At 38.6% G+C, this 19,281-nt stretch overlaps 1 protein-coding gene and 1 pseudogene across 1 annotated transcript; one reads left to right on the forward strand and one right to left on the reverse strand.

Moving 5' to 3' along the window:
- Positions 1-466: 466 nt before the first annotated feature.
- LOC111334199 (uncharacterized) lies at positions 467-17,775 on the reverse strand. Its single transcript, XM_088744992.1, has 12 exons — positions 17,572-17,775; positions 17,396-17,462; positions 15,306-15,402; positions 14,256-14,539; positions 13,598-13,918; positions 10,975-11,432; positions 10,175-10,269; positions 5,237-5,393; positions 4,835-4,898; positions 3,853-4,130; positions 3,366-3,537; positions 467-2,958 (listed from the first exon to the last, which is right to left on the reverse strand). The coding sequence occupies exons 1-12, from the start codon at positions 17,611-17,613 to the stop codon at positions 2,783-2,785; spliced, it is 2,211 nt and encodes a 736-aa protein (XP_088601118.1). The 5' UTR covers positions 17,614-17,775; the 3' UTR covers positions 467-2,782.
- Positions 8,339-9,417, forward strand: LOC148716687 (uncharacterized; annotated as a pseudogene).
- Positions 17,776-19,281: the final 1,506 nt, after the last annotated feature.

Genomic DNA, 19,281 nt, shown 5'->3' on the forward strand with positions numbered 1-19,281 from the left:
TGATAGAGCGGTAGCAGAGTTAAACTGAACTAAAATGATGTAGAACCGAAAAAAAAAAATGTGTCGCATGTGCTTTGGGGTCTGTGTTTCGAAAGTCCAAGTGGTTCCGGTCCCATTCAAAAAGTGTTTCCAATTTGTAGTTTTTACATTCAACGTTGATATATTGGTTGTTCTGTAATTGAAATAAATCAAGCAATAATAAAGTCTCTAAAAGAAATGGAGTGAACTGATTTTTGAGCTAGGATCCCAAGGATTCTGGAGTTTTACCTCGGCTAAGCTAAGGTACCAAAAGAAGAGCTGTGAAATCGCTTTTAAATGCATGTTCTTCTAGGTGTCAGCATACCCTTTCTAAAGTGTTAGACAGGTCTACATGTCTCTTTTATTATTCAGGCAAAAAAAGCATTTCTCGTCTCGGTCTCATGTTTATAATGCTAGAGGGAAGGATTGTACCATATAAATGACAAAATTTCCGCGTACAGATCTCTTTATTTACAAAGCTGTGCTTATTGTTTCCAAGCGAAACTGATTTACATATTGACATTTCATAGCGTTGCTAATACGAGATAACGGTTCTATGAAATGAGGGTTTACAAGAATTAAGTTCAGCCTTTGGAATTGACGAAACTGACGAGTGGCTGTATCCTTATGCTACTCATTTACTATTATTAGAGTCATTTTCAATTGAGAGCCGACAAACCAAAACCAAAGTAATGAAAACTACCTGTAAGAACATTGCAAAGGTTAACATCATCGTCAACCAATGAGAGCTCAAAGTGAAAACAGACAACCTGCTTGAAGCGCGGGAAAACGTAAGTGAGCAGGTCGGGATTGCTTTTAGTTTTCCTTTTCAGATATTGGTTCAAGTTATATGGACCAATCACAGAGAGAAGTGAAGCAAAAAACCAAAGCAATCCAGAATCCACTTTCCAAACTCAATTGATAACTGCTCTACCCATCATATTAGAGATCGTAGGTTTGGAAACCCAACAGATTTTCGTGTAGTCTGCCCCTGTAAGAGGCAATTACATTCAGCTATTTTGAGAAACTGACCAAGTTTACATTAATTCATTCAGTCACAGTACGAGCAAATGGACGCAAATGATTGAGCTGTCAGGGTGCTTCCGACATATATAATCTACAGCGTTGTTTTTTTTTTCATCTCGGCCTTTTTCCGGCTCTCCTATCCAGACATCTTTCTTAACTACGCTTGGATGTGTGCCCATTTCTATAAAATGTATAAAGATTATCTAAATTCGTTTTTATTCGAGATGTACAGAAGGTGAAACGATTCGATGATCTATCTTCTGCCTTAATCACAACTGCTTAACGGTACTTGTAGCTAAATAAAATGAAACTGGATAACACACAAAGTATACATGGAAATATAAAGCTGTAGTATAAAAAGATACTAAAATTATTGCTCACACCATGAAAAAAATCACGCACACTGTCAGAGGACTTATTCAAAATAGTGGGTTTTTTAGTGGCTTACGGATCCAGCAAGATTCTCTTATTGTAATCGATACTCTGGTAAACAAAAAGCTAAAATTTTTGAAATTGAGGCGCAATCGAAATTTAACGCCACCGAACTGTGTTTCACACTGATTTACAACTTTTTAACAAACAGGTTTGTCTATGTTTGTTATAGCCAAATTTTAATTTGGATAGGGTCAGTACTTACATTTTAAGTAAGACTTGAATTATGTTCGGACAAAGTAAAAATGTCTTGTCTTACCTATCAGATTTTCTTGCTATTACAATAGCTTAAAATCAAGTAAGCTTATCCAGAATGTTCGAACATTCAGCACAGAGTCAAGATCAGACCATTCGTGATGAATATTGTAAGGAACAAAACCCGGTTTGTGTTGAATAGCAGCGCAAATTGAAGAGAATGTCAATAGAATGTATCTGTTGATCGAAGAGCCTGTTGCGAAGTTTTCGATTCCTCATGAACGTGGTGGTAAACTCACGTCCTCTACAACATTTCTCTGACCATGCCAATCCAAAATTTATGTGTATAATTACAATACTTTTCATCTTAATCGACCGCGATTACTCCGACTCACCTTAATAATCACATCACAACTGTAATTAGACCTGATAGTGGAAGACTGATCTTTCTGTTTCGTTAACATTTCTTTGACAAGAGGCACGGTGGGCATTAATATTCGGTGCAAGTGGATTCATGCTTGAAAGAGAATCAATGAGTGAAACCATGTCAAAAGTTTTCCTAGCAAACGATCTTCCCTTGGCGGAGAAAACGTTTTTCGTCAAATACTTGCCATGGTCACTGAGAGATCTCCGAAGAGTCAGTGATAACTCACCGGGCACTTTGGATCTATCTCTCATCTAGAGACCATTTGGTAATTGAGGTGGGTACTAAAACCAATTAAGGAGTTTTTCCATCGCTATTGCTCTCGATAGATCTTGCAAATTTCAAAATTCATCTAATATTTATATTTAACAATAGCCACCTCTCTTTAACTGCAAACTTTTTCAACGCGACCGAGTAGATTCGTCCCAGCTCACCGCTAAGGTTTTACTCTTAATGAAACAGGTATGTAACGTTCGTTCCTTATAGAAACGTGGTCTTTGAATGCAGGTTTGATCAACCAATCTTACATATTCTGCTACGTGCGATATTGATTGACGAAATTGTATACTAAGACTACTTACTGGTCTCCTATTCTTTTACTATTATTTAATTTACTACCATTTGTGCTAGACGTTTTATCAGCCCATTGAAATTACGTCGTTCTTCTACAAGAAGTGTAATTTATTTTCATTTCTTCAGTTTACTTTGCAACCTCTGTTCCTCGTCGTGTTTTTCTGTGATTTCGTCCAGTCTCTTCGTCCAGTTGTCATAAAACTCTTGAACTTCCTGCATCAATGAGTCCATCATGTCCAAGTTCCTTTTGGCCATTTCGTACCCAGGCCCCCCAAGAAGCTCAAGTTCATCTGTAAACGACAATGCAAAATAATTGAACAAAGAAAATAAATGAAATCAACACCATTGTCGTGCCTTATTCATATATGAAGTAGTCAGCAGTAGTAACAAATGAAAAAATGTAAGACGAAGGGAAGTGAGGAAAATCCCTTTTGAAACAAGACTAACTAATTTTTTTTTTATTAAAGAACTGAAAACTGGTAAAAAGAAAAGTCCTAAATGATTGCATTACCACGTATAAGGATCAGTTTCAATACAGATCCTTCTCAAAAAGGGTGCAACAGTCCACCTCTATTCCCTTTCCCTTCTGGAAGGGATTCCTTTCGACGCAAAATTAAATTTGGATCGTATTGCATCGTATTCCGTGATATTTCTATAAAGTGCTTACATAACTTGGAACAACATTCTATAGACTCACCCATCTCAGCCTTTTTCTTCCAATGTCTCATGTACCCGTAATCCCAAATGATCCCACAAGCAGTGAAAAACAGCAGCATACCAATGCATGAGTAGATGGCGTTTTGAAAGAGGGGAGATTTGGCATCAAACAAACCAGACGATCGCTCCACTGCTGCACTTTCTTTTGGTTCCTATAAGAGGGAGATACAAGTTTATAAAGGCAAGATTTTAATTCCTTAATCACTTTCTTGAGAGGCTCGTTCCAAAATACACAAAAGTCGTGCCATCGTGCAAATTAACCTCAAGAAAGATTGCGAGATTTCATACCCAGCTAAAGTTTGTTTTCATAGCTAAAACTACAGTCAATTTGACCGGATTCATTTCAGGATTGTAGCCAAAATTTTGCAAAACAGGAGGATGACCATTTGATAAATTATAGAATAAGTTTAATTAAATAAGCTAAACTACCACTGCAAATCACAAATGGTGATCATATTTCACCTCACCTTCATAGGAGTCGTATGCTTCTTTACTTCCTGAAAGATATGAGCTTGTTTGGACAGAAAATAATCCTCAAAGCAGTGTTGAAAATTCTTTTCAGATAGCCGTCCCCCTCCGAATACCACACCATAGTATGAATTGTGGTCAATGATCTTATTCACACGAAGCTCCTCACTGGAAAATTCTTTCATTTCTCCAGCGACGTACGTATCAACTAACACACCCTTCAAGCCATTCTCTCGATTCTTCAGAGGTTCCACAATCGACTGCAATGTTTCGAAAGCTGCGAGATAGTAATCGCATAACGTAGATACTCATTGGAAGCAACAATTAAATCAAATTTTCAAACGATACTCAGTTCATAAATGTTACTTACGAATGTATAGATACAGAAGATGAGAAACTTAAGAAGCCTTTATAACCTTGAGAAAGGTTTCAGAATTTCTAGAAAGGTCGCCTTATCAACTACACAGTTGTTAATTAGTTAACTGGCAGTTTGAAAGTCGACTTTGCTCTGTCAAGATAAGGATGGGTCCTCTACTGAATATGACGAATAGGTAGTCGCTTTCCGTGTTCGTACCTATAATAATGAGGATTCTGTCAAATTTTGACACTTACATGCCAACTAGCCCATAAATAAATCACGAGATAAACTATCCTTCATGTAATAATTTGGATATATCAACAAAGTTGAAATGGTAAATTGGCCACCGTAATGATTACAAAAGCTGACGTTTCGAGCGTTAGCCCTTCGTCGGAGCGAAGGGCTAACGTCATTCGCTCCGACGAAGGGCTAACGCTCGAAACGTCAGCTTTTGTAATCATTACGGTGGCCAATTTACCATTTCAACTTTGTTGATATATCCAAATTATTTCGTTACTCCCACCGACGCAGCCCCAAACAGGTTCTTTCGAAACTATCAGCCTTTATCCTTCATGTAGTTTAATCTATAACTGAGTATGCATATGGTATGATTTAACACCAACCTCGCATATTAGCATTTTTGTTCAGTCCAAGCCGGTACTCGGTTGAGTTAACCACTGCTGCAATCTGAAATGACCATAACAATAACTCAATGTAGTGTTTTTAAACGTCCATGCTGGGTGCACAATACGGTACAAAATTGTTTTGATCAGTCAGTTACGAAGGCTTTTTTAGTAAAAGATTTCCAAGTGCCCACAGTAGGAGTTCAGAGTCCATCCGACTAACTTAAGACGGTTTGTGGGGACCTGCCACTGAACTATTGGAGAAACGTACAGTACCTAAACATTCGACAAGATTCTGGATGTCAAGCACTTGATCAAGGTTTTCTTTCTTCTCTGAGAAAAATGCTTCAGGTGATATAACTTTAAGGGGAACAGTTGTCATTGAGGGCAGAATGAACCCACCTTAGTTCCATAGAGTTTGACGTCAGTACTCAGTGTGATGGCTGTAAGGGAGGTAGTCACAACACCAGTGAAAATGGACGTGATAACGAGGCCAACTAAAACCCAGACAATTGCAAAGATGCGAGCCACAAAACCCCGAGGAGATCGATCACCATAACTGAGATAAAACGAGAAATGGAAATTAGTCTAAGATTCGATTATTCATTAATTTCTTTATTTAACTTTTTTTTAAAACTTTGGTGTCCGTTATGTTGTTCAAACCCTTTTCAGGCTGTTCCATATTTTTACACCATGATAATTAAATGTGTTCGGGCCCGGACCCGCAGTGGGAGGATCTCACGCTCCCCAGTGAGACTGGACTTATGACGCGACCACCCTACTGAGGACATTTTATGTTGTGTTACTATTATGGTATATAAAAACATGTGTTTTTTCTCTTGAAGTTATTTTTAGTAGTCTGAACAAAATATTTTAGTAGTCGGAACAAAACATTTTAGTTGTCTGAACAGAACATTATGGTTCTTCGAAGCCCGATTTGAGAAACCTTTGGGGATGCAAAGCACTGAGCAGAAAAGTAAACATCGAGATAAACGGTTACAGGATTGAATATGGCAGACAACTGCATCGTCAGCGGAGGAAATTGTGAGTGAAATGTCTTTTTCCTTAGTCAAAGCTGAGTTACAAAGGAGAGGATTACCGGCAAAAGGAAGGAAACCAGCTCTCATGGCCCGACTTATCATTGCTATGAAACAAGAAGAATCTAATCCTCCATCTTTGCAAAACGAAAGTAAGGAATCGACTCATATAGGCTCTAAACAAGCCTTGCCAGCTGACAACGTGCCTGCAGCATCAATTGGTCAACTTTCGTCGTCACAGTGTGCCAATCATCAGTTAAGTAATTTTCAGTTGTTAAGAAGGAAATAAATGATCCTTGAGATGGACGGTAATGCTGTGATACAAGTAATACTTGAAACAAGCAAAAGTCCCAGCAACAACGTCATAAGAATGGAAAATCGTGTTCAAAAGTTGAATGGTTACATGGAGAGTTTCAGTGAGGTAAGAGAGGAAATCATTGCTTTTATTTGTGATGATGAAGTTGCTGAGGAAGCTCAAAAGTGGATTGAGGCTGATAGTTTCGAAAGAAAAAGTTTGGGGCTGCATCGGTGGGAGTAACGAAATAATTTGGATATATCAACAAAGTTGAAGTGGTAAATTGATTGTCTAGCAACGAGTGATTGATAATGCTTTAGACATAGCTCAAGAGTATATATCTAAACAAGCAATTTCCAAAGCAGACGAAACTACTTCAGGTTCAGCGGAGCACAAACAGTCACATTTAAAATTACTAAAACTTGAGTTACCCAAATTTGATGGAGATGTTTTAAAATTTCAAAATTTTTGGGACCAATTCGAGGTTGCTATTCGTGATAATGACAATGTACCTGCTGTTCAAAAGTTCACCTATCTGCGTTCAGTACTTGAAGGGATTGCTTATCACACAATCGAGGGATTTTAAGTCACTAGTGGTAGTTATCAGCATGCTGTTGATGCTCTGAAACATCGCTTTGGTAGGAAGAGATTAATTATTTCATCTCTAGTCAAGTCAATTATCCAGTTACCAAGGTCAAACGAAGGGGTAGAGTTTTTGCGAGATCTCCATGACACGCTAAAGAATCGGATTAGAGCACTGGAGGCCCTAGGCGAAAAGCCAACGACTCATTCTTGTATCCTCCTTCGAATATTGGAAACCAAACTTCCACCTGAGTTATCCGAGAAATGGGAATTAGAACTAACTGACACAAAGGAAGAAAGTGTTGATCTTGAGCTTTTCTTCAAGTTCCTGAATAAACAAGTGATTTCCAAGGAGGCCGGAAAAAGGAATGCTAGAATGATTGGTGAGAATGGTGGAACAGCCAGAGGAGGTGGGGGATGGAACAAAGATGGAACTGGGGTAATAAGGAACACCTGGGAGAAAGTGTTTTCAGCAGCTGCTCTACTAGCAAGTGAGACGAATTGGAGAAGTTATGCAGCTTGCCATTTGTGTGAGCAGGGACATGAAACCCTTAAATGTCCAGAGCTTGAGCGAAAGTCAGTTGAAAAACGTTGACAGTTAGTAAGGGAGAGCCGGCTGTATTTTAACTGTTAAAAGCCTGCAAATACTTTCCACTATTCTTCAGTCTGCCGCCAACACAAGTGCAAGGTTGAAAGATGTGGCAGGCGTCATCACACTATACTTCATGGTGACTGGGATCCTACCACGGAGCAAAAGGGACATACAAAATTAAGGGGATTTGTGGCCTCGTGCGACTCCAAGATGCAACAAACCTTATTACAGACTGGGACAGTCATGCTGGTTTCAGACGGGTTCGAGAGAGCACCTGTAAGGGTTTGCCGAATCATTCGCCCTTGATGGACCTTCTGAGGTCCTTAGTGTATCCATGTTGGGGGGAGAAACCAGTCAAACGAAGAGAATGAGGAAAGTCAGGTTCTCGCTCGCCCCTGTTCAAGAAAACATTTCAACGCCAGTTAGCACGGAGGCCCTCACCATTGACAATATCTGCACACCACTAGAACCAGTGGAGATCAGGTTAGAAGATTACCCCCACCTGCAGAACTTGATACTTGCCCACTCGTACTCTCGTGGACCAGTTAACGTCGATATTTTGATAGGAGCAGACTTTTACTTTTCATTTATGAGTGGTAAATGCAAGAAAGGGGAAAACACTCATGCTCCCACAGCAGTAGAGTCAACACTTGGATGGATTGTAGGAGGACCCATCGAGGGTCTTTCTTCCAAAAGCACTCAATCCATGCTGTCTACTGTGTGCATTGATCCAGTCACGGACAGTCTTAAGCAGTTTTGGGAGCTGGAATCTATTGGAATTGTAAATAAAATGAATGCACCTATGTCCTTAGAGGAAGAAGAGTCTGTTAGACAGTTCAACGAGGGACTGAAGTTTGATGGTAAGCGTTATGAAGTACCGCTATTATGGAAAAGCAATGGTCTGCCATTGAATTCAAACTACCTCCAGGTAGTCAAGAGACTAGAGAGTGTCGAAGGACAGCTTAGAAGAAACCCAGGGAGAGCCAATGCTTACAGAGGACGCCATCCATCGAGGAACAGACGGAACACCAAAAGACCTTTGTGGGAAACACCACCTAGTAGCAGAGCCTTACGAGGCTGTAACATGAGCAACATGACCACGACTGAAGAGCCTCAAGTTGAAGAAAAACAGCCGGTTGAGAAGAAAGTTGTTGCCAGTAAAGTGAGCGGTACAGTGAAGTGGTTTAACGTGAAGAACGGTTATCGCTTTATCAACAGAGATGACAACTAGGAGGATATATTTGTTCATCAGACTGTTATCAAGAAGAACAATCCCAAGAAGTACTTGCGCAGTGTTGGAGATGGGGAGACAGTGGAGTTTGATGTTGTATCAGGAGCGAAGGGTCTAGAAGCAACCAACGTGACAGGACCAGATGGAAGCTCTGTGCAAGGAAGCAAATATGCTTCGGGCCGCCGAAGAAACTACTACCGCAACTATCGAGATTTCCGTTGTGGGAGACGCCGCCCCCGTGGCGGGCTTAACTCCGCTACCAACGGAGAGGTTAAACCGGAGGAGGATGATATGGAGAAGAGGCGACTCTGCCGAAGGTGACGTCCCAGATATAGGCGCAGGTCTAATGAAGAACGCCCTGAAGGCGATGAACAAGAAGAACGAGATGGTGATCAGCGTCCGGAACAGAATCGTCGCCGTCATCGTCCTTACCGCAGATCCTACAGGTACTCTTGTAGAGAGGACGGAGTGAGAGGAAAGTGGCCGATGGGAAGAGTTGAAAGATTGCTTCCTGGAAAAGACGGCTTGATTCGTACTGTTGTTTTGAAGACAAAGAAAGGGCTTCTAAGGAGACCTGTACAGAGGCTACCTCGTCTGGAAGCAAGCAGTACTCAATTTGGAAGTGGTGAATTAGGTGAAAGCGGTGCTTACGGTGGGGAGTCGTTACTCAAAAGGTCAAGAAAAGGGCGAAGAAGAAACAAGTTACACAAAAATCAGTGGCAAGTCTCCAAAGTAAGGGAGAGGTGGGGAGGATGTTCGGGCCCGGACCCACAGTGGGAGGATCTCACGCCCCCCAGTGAGACTGGACTTATGACACGACCACCCTACTGACGACATTTTTTGTTGCTTTACTATTATGGTATATAAAAGCATGTGCTTTTCGCTTGAAGTTATTTTTAGTAGTCTGAACAAAATATTTTAGTAGTCGGAACAAAAAATTTTAGTAGTCTGAACAGAACAAAAGGCACACTCGTCAGTAGCAGATGAAATATGAAAGCGGTCCCAATGTCTTGTCTGTTATGGATGGTAGACAGATATATAGATATACAGCATCACAATGACAACCTGTCTCGTGTCTTTGTGTAACATTTAGCCGTCGAAGCGATCCAGTAAAACCATAGAGACATGATCGTATTTTGGAAGATCAAAATGATTCTGGCGACAACATCTTTTAAAAGCTGTGGCTCATGAAAGTTAGTCGTATATTTTACGTATGTGCTCATCAGATTTGCTCATCTTATCATGTGATTCAGGAAAACGTCATCGATAAAGGGTACCCGATGCTGCAAATGACCTTCTGGATTTAAGTTTTTAAAGCAATTTCGAACGACTATTCAAGTAGAATTAATTTGATTTCATGAATTTGACTGTGATGACTGACTGCGATAAAGTATAAGCCTAAACGTCAAATTTTATCGGTTTCTAAAGAAATTTTAATGTAATAAAACAGATTATTACCCGAAGCTCTGTAAAGGAAAGGTGATTCATTTTCAGAAGCCCAAAGTGGTGTCATTTATTTCACTCTGAAGTCTGGATTTTTAATGTTGAGGAACTGAGTATAAAGACTCGATCACGTCAAAAGTCTATATCTTACTACACTCACCCTACGGTCGTCATGGTTACAAAAGCCCACCAAAAACCTTCTCCGCTTCCTTTGATAAATGACCTTGGAAATTCATCGGGATTATACCACGTGTCCTTTAAAAAAAATGGGACCGTAAGTGGAACGGAGATCATTACAATAAACTCGGTCAGGAAAGATACGGGAAGGAACCGGCAGTAACTAAAATTTAGTCTCCATTATATTCTTCCAAGAATTAGAACTAAAGCGTTGAACATGCAGACATCAATAGATGTGCCGATCTTAGCATTATACAAGACGCGTGTCTTATATGAACTTCGTAATGGGCCTTGCTCACCATAGAGTCCATATGACTCAGTGATAGAGCATCGGAGCGCGGAATCCGAAAGTCTGAGAATGGTTTTCTTTGTCCCACGCTCATTAGTAGACAACAAAACATCTTTATATAAATAGATATCGTCCTCAGTTTTTGTAATTTTAAAATAGATGTACCTAGGTCTACTGATTTGGGGTTATACGATATCGTTTTAATTGATTTTCACTTCCTCGATCATTTTTGACTCACACGTCTGCTGTAAGTATTGTATCTTAATAGGAGAGACTCGTTTTCATTGTCATCATCGTCATTATTATCATTATCATTATTACTATACCTTGGCGAGAGAGAAATTAGCTTCTGCACATTTCAGACCGTCTGAGATCTCGCAATATATACTCTTACGAATAACAACCGTAGAAACTCCTTCAAAATATCTAAATGGACCGAGGCAATAAATATGGCGTCCAAGCGAAATGAAATGATCGAAATAACTTTTACTTACTAGTCCCCACATGATTATACCAGACAGTAAGGCCATTAACATGGTGAGAAGGAGCACAGGCCAGCCAGATAGCACAGAGTTGAACACGGCGTTGGCAGAAGTACCTGGCGGTTCGTCAACAACAATGAAAGCTACTCCAGGTGAACTAATCAAGGGCATGAACTTAAAGTCACTCTGATACGTTCGGTCATCCTTCTTCCCGCTGATAGGAAACGTTATTGTATCGCTCTTGTCCAGATTTGCAAGTGATTTTATTTCCTCAAGGTTTGGTTGACGTTTTTGGTAATCGATCTCTGATGGTCCATCACCATCGGAACAATTCCCACAGCAAAGCGAGACAATTTCTTTAAGAAGCTCCGGAAATAGCCGAGAAGGTTCATGAGTCGGTCCATTGTATTGTATGTAGGGTGGGATGTTGTACCAATTAGCGATGATACGCTTGGGGCATTTGCATTTTTCTGTGAGATAAACAAACAAACAGATAAGATGACAAAGTTAGAGGAAAGGTAGAGGATGAAAAACAAGCCAATTGGATTCTTAGGCGATTAAGCATAAGAAAGCTTTCATTAATACTAATAGTCTAGGTAATAATTCTACTTTACAGCAAAGTTAGAGTAGACATGAGTATTATAGAGTTTCCATAGTAACTGTGGAGGTTACGTTGATATTTGGGGAGGAACAGCATGCTAAAGTTTCACTTAGTTGAGTAGAAACCTTAGTTATGGAAAATTTCAGGGCCAAAGGTTTCCCTTAACAGAGTGGTCAACGTCTTCGGAAGGAAAAACTAATTGGAAAACTGGGTCCAATCCCTGGTTAGGTTTAATATATGGAGTTTCACTTAGTTGAGTAGAAACCTTAGTTATGGAAAATTTCAGGGCCAAAGGTTTCCCTTAACAGAGTGGTCAACGTCTTCGGAAGGAAAAACTAATTGGAAAACTGGGTCCAATCCCTGGTTAGGTTTAATATATGGATTTAGCCAAGCCTAAAAGCGGAGCTCCCAATAAATGAAAATTTTGCAATAAAATTTCTTTACATATATTAAAATTTTTTAGCCAAAAATTCATTCATTATGGAATAAACCCATTGACACTTACGTGTAACACGTGCCTGTGAAAAGTCAAGATTTTGGAGAAACCAAGAAGGCAAACACAATGCGCAGCAAATTTTTAAAAATCATCTTTTCCAAAAAACAAGCTCCAGTGAAAGAAGACTAATTAGAGAACTTATTTCCGACGAAAAAAGCGATAGGTGCATATTACGTTTTAACTAAAAGATCAAGATGAAAGATAAAAATCGCTAAATGTTTTGGCATGTGTGCAAATGGGCATGTGGATCATATTTCGAATTGGAATATGCGAATTTGTCCGTGAGTGAAGAGATCTCAAGTTCCATGAAATCTGTCAATAGGAAGCAGGACTAAAATGGCCAAGAAATATTTCGGGACGACAGATTTATCCAAAACAGTTTTTGATATGCCGTTCTAAGCGAAAAACCTTCGAGTTTATTACGTGTACAAAGCCCACGCGGTAAAATTCATCATGCTTAGATCGTTAGTTACTTGCCTTCAAGGCCAGAAATTGCGCAGCGTTATGTTGAAAATTCTGAAAAAACTTCGATTTGACGCAAAATCTTCAATTGAAAAAAAATTTGAACAAATTCTTACTCGAACACAATATTTACCGGGCCATCGAATCGTCAAATTGTCGCTAGGCCCTGCTTGAAGTCCGAAAGTTCGGTTTTCACTTTACGTCCATAATTCGCATCGCTTTAGAGAATCGTAGTGTCGTTCACTCGAGAGGTTGTTCTGTCACCTTTGGTTGTTCTTTCACCTGTCAACTTTGATATCCATTCTTTTCCGAGCAGAACATTCTACAGTAAATTAACGGCGAAATTTTTGGTTTGTAATAATTAATCTGAAGGTGTTGTGTACTGTATCACACAACAGCCATATTAAATTCCAAACCTCGTGGTTTATTGCATCCATGATGCTTTTAGTACTTTCGTGATAGCATACATGACAGAGGGCACGTACGTACGTACGTCGTTCAGTCACGTGACAACCAAACGAAAAGAGGTTGACCATATTCCACGGGTATGGGACTCTGCCCCACGCTCGCGAAGCGCGTGTGGGAGCCCCGCTATCACTCTATAGAATCACAGCTGAAAAGACCCGCGCAATGTTTCGATAACGTACTTTCGATGATTGGCGGGTCCAACAAAGTAGAATTTGGGAAAGAGATTTTCTGTTACACTTTAATTCTTTGTTATTATTATTATTTTTTTCAGTGCTGTGGATGCAGTTTAATTGAGCTAAAGTAAATTAGTAATAGAAATGAATAAAAAATTATGTGGTAAGCCCTTCTACTCCCAAGTTCTATTTACAGTTCTTCTTACTGTCTGCCATAGAATTCTTATGAAGTTAGTGGGGTTTAGGGTTAGGATCTCGTCACTTTTGTGCTTGATATCAGTGTCCTAATATTCTAAGGAGAAATCATGTCCTGGTCACTGATAGTAGTTAAAGAGTTGAGCACTATTAATTTGGCAAGTAGCAAGAGCTGTCAATTTTCGAACTCAAAGAAAATCGATGATCTTTTTTGGGAAGAATCGATGTTTTATGTCTCACCTTTCACGCGAAGATACATTACCGCACTGTTTGGTGGTTTAACATTGTTATCAGCGTGGCATTTATAGTAACCAGTGTCATTTCTATTCAAGTTGCTGATCTTTAGAGTTCCGTTACGAAAGTCCTCAATACGCCTCCCGGCTTTGTCTAGAGTTTGCTCGGGATTCGATTCGTTTAGACCGAGGTACGTCCAGTTAAAGACCGGCTGAGGAGACGCAGAAGCTCGACAAGTCAAAAACACGGTATCAAACTCTTCTTTCTCTTTCTTTGTTGAGCATTTTCTCTCTCCCTCAGGGCAGAACGGTAACATTTCCGGTGCCTCTATGATTTAAAATAACAAAAGGACCAATGATATCACTGCAATTGGAATCTTGTAGAATCCCATAGCCAACTTAGCATGTAAAATGTCATTGAGTGCTCGAAAGAACACTGAAACTACTCTCTGAGGAGTTTCCTTGGTCGTATGAGAAGTGAAGGGAGAAATGAAAGACAAAGGAGGGAAGAGGGAGAAAGGCAAGGTTGGCAAGGAAAATGAGAAGAAAATAGGGAAAAATATGAAGGAAACGCAGAGGCCAGAGGGCCAAAGAAGAAGGAATATTGTTGTTTTGTGTATTAGAACCTCCTAGAATTGGTTTCGGGATTTGTTGTTTAGACTTACTTGGTTTTGGTTGAATCACATAGGTGGCATTGAATCCTCTCCCTGTTATAGAATCATCAGACTTGAAATCTATTTTCATTCTTTCACATCGTGATGTGATATTAAACGTAGTCCTGTTTCCGCAGTATCCTTCGACGTCTTCGATCATTTTCCAATTTTCTGACTTATTGCATTTGTCTGATACGCTGACAAAATCATAGGGTTTACATCTTTTACTCAACTCCAAGTCAAAGTCATGGAACGTGACCGTAACTGTCGCGATGTAATCTGCTTCTATGATCCAACTGAAACAAAAAGCGCAATGACTTGAAACAACGACGAATTTCTATCCAGAAATGATAATAGTTGTAGAAATAATAATAATAATAATAATAATAGTGATAATAATAATAATGATTGTGATAATAATGATGTTAAAAACGATAATATACAGATAAGGATGTCAAAAAAAGGATTTTCTCATATATCATTCGTTTTCCCGCCCTTTTGCGGTTTTGCCGCCGAGGACCGCAAGTCACGGTGCCCTTATTTTCCTGTAGCGGCCATCTTGGTTTTGTTATGTTTTGAGCTCGAAATAAATTCTTTTATTTGACGACTTATTCCTGCTTATTCAACTGTTCTGGTATCGTGAACAAACGATAATGACGATCAAGAGGGTGAAAATGATAGAAATTAAACAATGGATGATGAAGCATTTTACAAATAGTACACCCACGTAAAACTACTTGTACTGTACTGATATTCACAGTTATAGCATAAAATATGGACGCCCATGCTAATGCAAAAGTAAATATTTGCTCTCTTTTTTTTTTTTTTTTTTTTACTTTTTCATTTTTTCTAAAAGTTGAGAGCAATTTTTAAAAAAGAGCAAGTTGCAGGCAACAATTTTTTCTTTGATGGTACAACTCGCATGATTAGCAATGGAGGAACTTAGGCATAGTGAAGAAAGAGGTGGAGAAAAAAGAATGAATAAAATACTTGATTAAATATCATATTCATAGATATGACTAGATAGATTTTAAAAGATAAAAGTGCATCAGATTAATTTACCTGCATTCCGATTCGTTGGGATAACCCCCGTATCCTCCGGGGTTAGTGAAGTTCCCTTTTTCCCCATCAAATTTGATAACGCCCTTTTCACATTGGGCTGGAAAATAAAATGCCAGCATCTTTTAGGTATCAGTTATCAAATTCTCTTTCATAGTGGTTTGAGGGCAGCACAATGTAGTTTAAAATAACGGACACGAAAGAGACAGAACCTGACGCTAGAGACTTACAGAAAATCACGGACGACAGTAACGAAAACTAGGGCGTGTTTGAATTTATAATAATATTAAGGGGTAAAGCTTTAGCTCTACGTGTGTGTTTCAAATTTGGTACAGTTTTCTGGCCTTTTAAAACGTCATCTACGAAAAAAAAATGTGAAATCAGCACATTTTGGGCACTATTTGAGAGAGGGAAAGCCAAAAGTGAATGATCCACTTTTAAACTTGCAGCTTTATCCCGGTACCTTATTTAATACAAAGAGCTTTCACATCCTTAGGAGCCATTTTATGAAATTCTTAGGAGAAATTTCGCTTAAATTTTTTGTGATCGAGATTTTCTAAAGCTTTGCCATCGTTAGTTCTAAGTTCCCTGCATGCTATTTAGATTAAACGCTGAACTCCCGGCCTATGATCTCAAAGAAACACAAAACAGCCAACTGTGAATGTCGTTACGATTTCGCGATTTTAATGCCTTATCATGCAAGTTAAGTTTTGTTGCGAAGATCATAACTTTGCAATCCTTGAGCAAAATTTTATAATAAACGTCTTGATATACGTTAGTTTTTCGTCCAAATTCCCCTAAAATAATGCAGAAAAGATCGAGATGAAGACTTTTGCGAAAGTTATCGATGAATTTTGTTTGTTCGCTTTTCATTTCGTTATGGTTTAGACTTTTCCAGCACATCGCCACCCTTACTTATCGATCAAGAGTTATAAGGATTATTACATGCAACGGTTCGAGAGAATGTCAGACGAAAAGAATTCTAACTATTTTCTACCAGTGTCGAGACCATAAGATATATTGTGGTCCAATTTCAACGTCATTCCCGCTATATCTTCCATCAGGACTTTACCGATAAAGATCGAACAGCAAAAAAGTTCTAATTCACAACTTCTAAAATAAATTACTCTGGCTATTTTTGTTCGCATATTATACTCAGCTTTCAACACCTGCTGCAACATTTGAACCAATCGCTGAGCACTGGAAACAAACAGATGTCATCCATAACGGACTCTTCAATGAGTTCTTGTTACAAGACGAGAAAATAATTCATCTATTTCATATAGATGTTTGTATTTCCTCAAGATAACTCATCCTTCGTTTTTACCTCCTAGTTTTAGGTAACATATGACAAATTTCCACTCAGATAATGTAGATCGAAGTGATCACAGTAGTTGATTTTGTTTGGGGAACAAATCTATAATTCATCCATTACAGAATTTCATCTTCTCTCTTTCCAGGCTAAATAAATATTGAATGTTGCAAAGTTTTGTTTCATAACAAGTCGCACAATCTGCCCAATTCCGTTTATTTTTTTCATACATTCCAATAGGACATTTTTTTCCTTTTCACAGATTAGTAAAACCACTGCAAAATTTTGAAATCTTTTTTGAATGTCTGTCAAACTTTTACGAGTGCAATTTTAGTAGCAAAGAGGACGTCATTCTTCTTAAAGAAGGCAAAAAATATCCGGAATTATTATTCATTCCTTGCTCACGAAATATAGCCTCAGTTATGGCGACGATAATTAAAAGGAATTATCGAGGGCCTTTAAGCTGTTTTGAGTAGTGCTTATAGCATTGTGAATAATTTGACTTGTTTAGGCAGGCCAATAATGGCTTCTGCGTAACGTTTCGAAACATATTCATCCCCTTCCAAATAAAAAATAACTAACGTATAAACTGCGAAACAAGCCATATCGCTTTGCAAAATGATCATTTTCGCTCTGACTAAAAAAAAATATCTTTAAAACGCAACACTACTAAATTATAATAGATTCACTAATACGTCTTGACGTTTCGTTACCACAGAATATGACTCTAACTCCAATAGCGACATTAAAATGATTCAAAGAACTGATGAAAGAGCCTTACTTATTGAGGTTTGCTTGTACTTTTCCGCTTCTGTGCTCAGCGACAACGCCAATAGTAGCTTCAAAAGCTGAAAAAAAGATCAAGAAGGAATTGGTTAGCTAAAGGCAAAGGTGATTCGCCAACTTAAGTTAACTGCATACAGCGCTAGAGTATAATGTCGAAACCATACAACTCACCAAAACGAATTTCATCCTGGCGAAGAAAATCTCGCATCTCATGATTAACTTGTCGGCGTAGAGGCTCGACTCTTTTGGTTTTTTTTTTCTGTTTTTTTGTTTTTGTTTTTCGCGAACCGTAGAATTTGAGAAATACCTGGAGAATTAAAGGCTACATTCACTTTAAATATAGGTTTGTATTTTCGCTCTCGATTCGAGGAAATTCTGTGGAAATGTAAATTGCGAGCATGAATAATTAATTACCACCCGACAGGATGTCATTTGCACTAGCCAATCATACCGTGCCTAAGCGAACTTCAAATTAAACATCGACGGGTTTATACAGAATTTGAATAAAGTGTTGTCAAGGATGTCTTTGGTCCTACGTGCCCAAAATATCAACTAAATTATAAACAAACGGACGACTTCGACAACACAAATTGGTACGGAAAATTCTTCTTATAAAGCCGGTCGTCGAACTCAAATAAACACGACGGGAAATATGAAATTTAATGAATTAAAGGCAACATTTTCGGCCAACAGCAACTTATGAAAATAAATTTTTTAATATATTTCAAACATTGAAACTTAATCTCGTTTGGAGGACATTATGACTTTTGGAAAAAAGCTTAACATACGAGAACAAAATTGAAGTAACAGAACGCCTATAACATATACATATGTTGATTTTTCGTCTCAAAGAAAAAGTAATTGTTGTACCTAAATTTTTAGTTTTTGTTAAGTCAATTCTCAATTCATCCAAACGCTGCTAGAAAATGGAGGGGCAAAAGTTCACTTGCAGTTTCAGCTGTTCGAAACAAGAGCTTCTTGATATGACCAATCCCGTTTATTTTCACGTTTTCTACCAGTTCTTCAATAAAACCCATCTCCAGTAAAAAAACCATAAGAAACCAAGGAAACCTGGTCTACCTCTTTTTTTTTTTTCTTTTATCTCTCTTTTGACATTTGCCTCAAAATCGAAAGCAAGTATAACAATAATTGTTCGCTGGAATAAAAGATGTTGAAAACGTGAACACGTGCATGACGTCAGCATTTTTGGAAAATTTCGAGCTTTCCTGATCAAAGGGTTGCGTAAATTCACCAGATGTTTTCGATCCTGTTTAACTTAGAAAACGCCATGTGATTTCGTCTAAAATTGCCTTTAGTTTCGTTGGCATGGGTTCTTCGATGTTTAAAATTGAGGAGCCGATAGTGTTACTGCCAAAAGGCGTGTCTTTACGTGGCCGCTTACAGCAATGATTTCAAACACTCGATCGGAGGGAGAGGTTTGAACTAATGAAGAACCAACAAAAATACAAGTTTACAAAATGCAGAAATATAAAACTGAAAGGCGGCTAAGGCGAACGCGATGAACATAATAACTAGGAAATTACATTGCATCGGCGCTGTCGGCCGCGAAAAAAGGCAACTCTAAACCAGATGTTCTCTCGGTGAAATCAATGATGAAACTAAAAAGCTAGTATATTAACAACATGTAAATTATACCAAACGCGGAAAAGAAAAACAAAAAGTATTCCCTAGGGAATGCTAAAAAACTGAAATAAAATGCAAAGAATGCTAAATTCTACATCCCGGCCCCTAAGTGCGAGATTGTACTAAGCGAGTCACTTACATGTAATGAATTACAATAAACATCTGCTTGATCTTAAGTATTAGTGCACCCCAAGAAGTCTACTTAGCAAACAAGGCTAATTGAAGGCTAAGTACAAA

Source organism: Stylophora pistillata, chromosome 14 (genome assembly GCF_964205215.1).
Source record: "Stylophora pistillata chromosome 14, jaStyPist1.2, whole genome shotgun sequence".
NCBI classification, from domain to species: Eukaryota; Metazoa; Cnidaria; class Anthozoa; order Scleractinia; family Pocilloporidae; genus Stylophora; species Stylophora pistillata.

Coding starts and splice junctions, on each gene's coding strand:
- LOC111334199 (XM_088744992.1), bottom strand. CDS start 17,613: ATGAGATGCGAGATTTTCTTCGCCAGGATGAAATTCGTTTTG. Junction 10,270..10,974: donor GTATAATCATGTGGGGACTA/GTAAGTAAAAGT, acceptor TTTTTTTTAAAG/GACACGTGGTATAATCCCGA. Junction 2,959..3,365: donor GAAGAAAAAGGCTGAGATGG/GTGAGTCTATAG, acceptor TGTCGTTTACAG/ATGAACTTGAGCTTCTTGGG.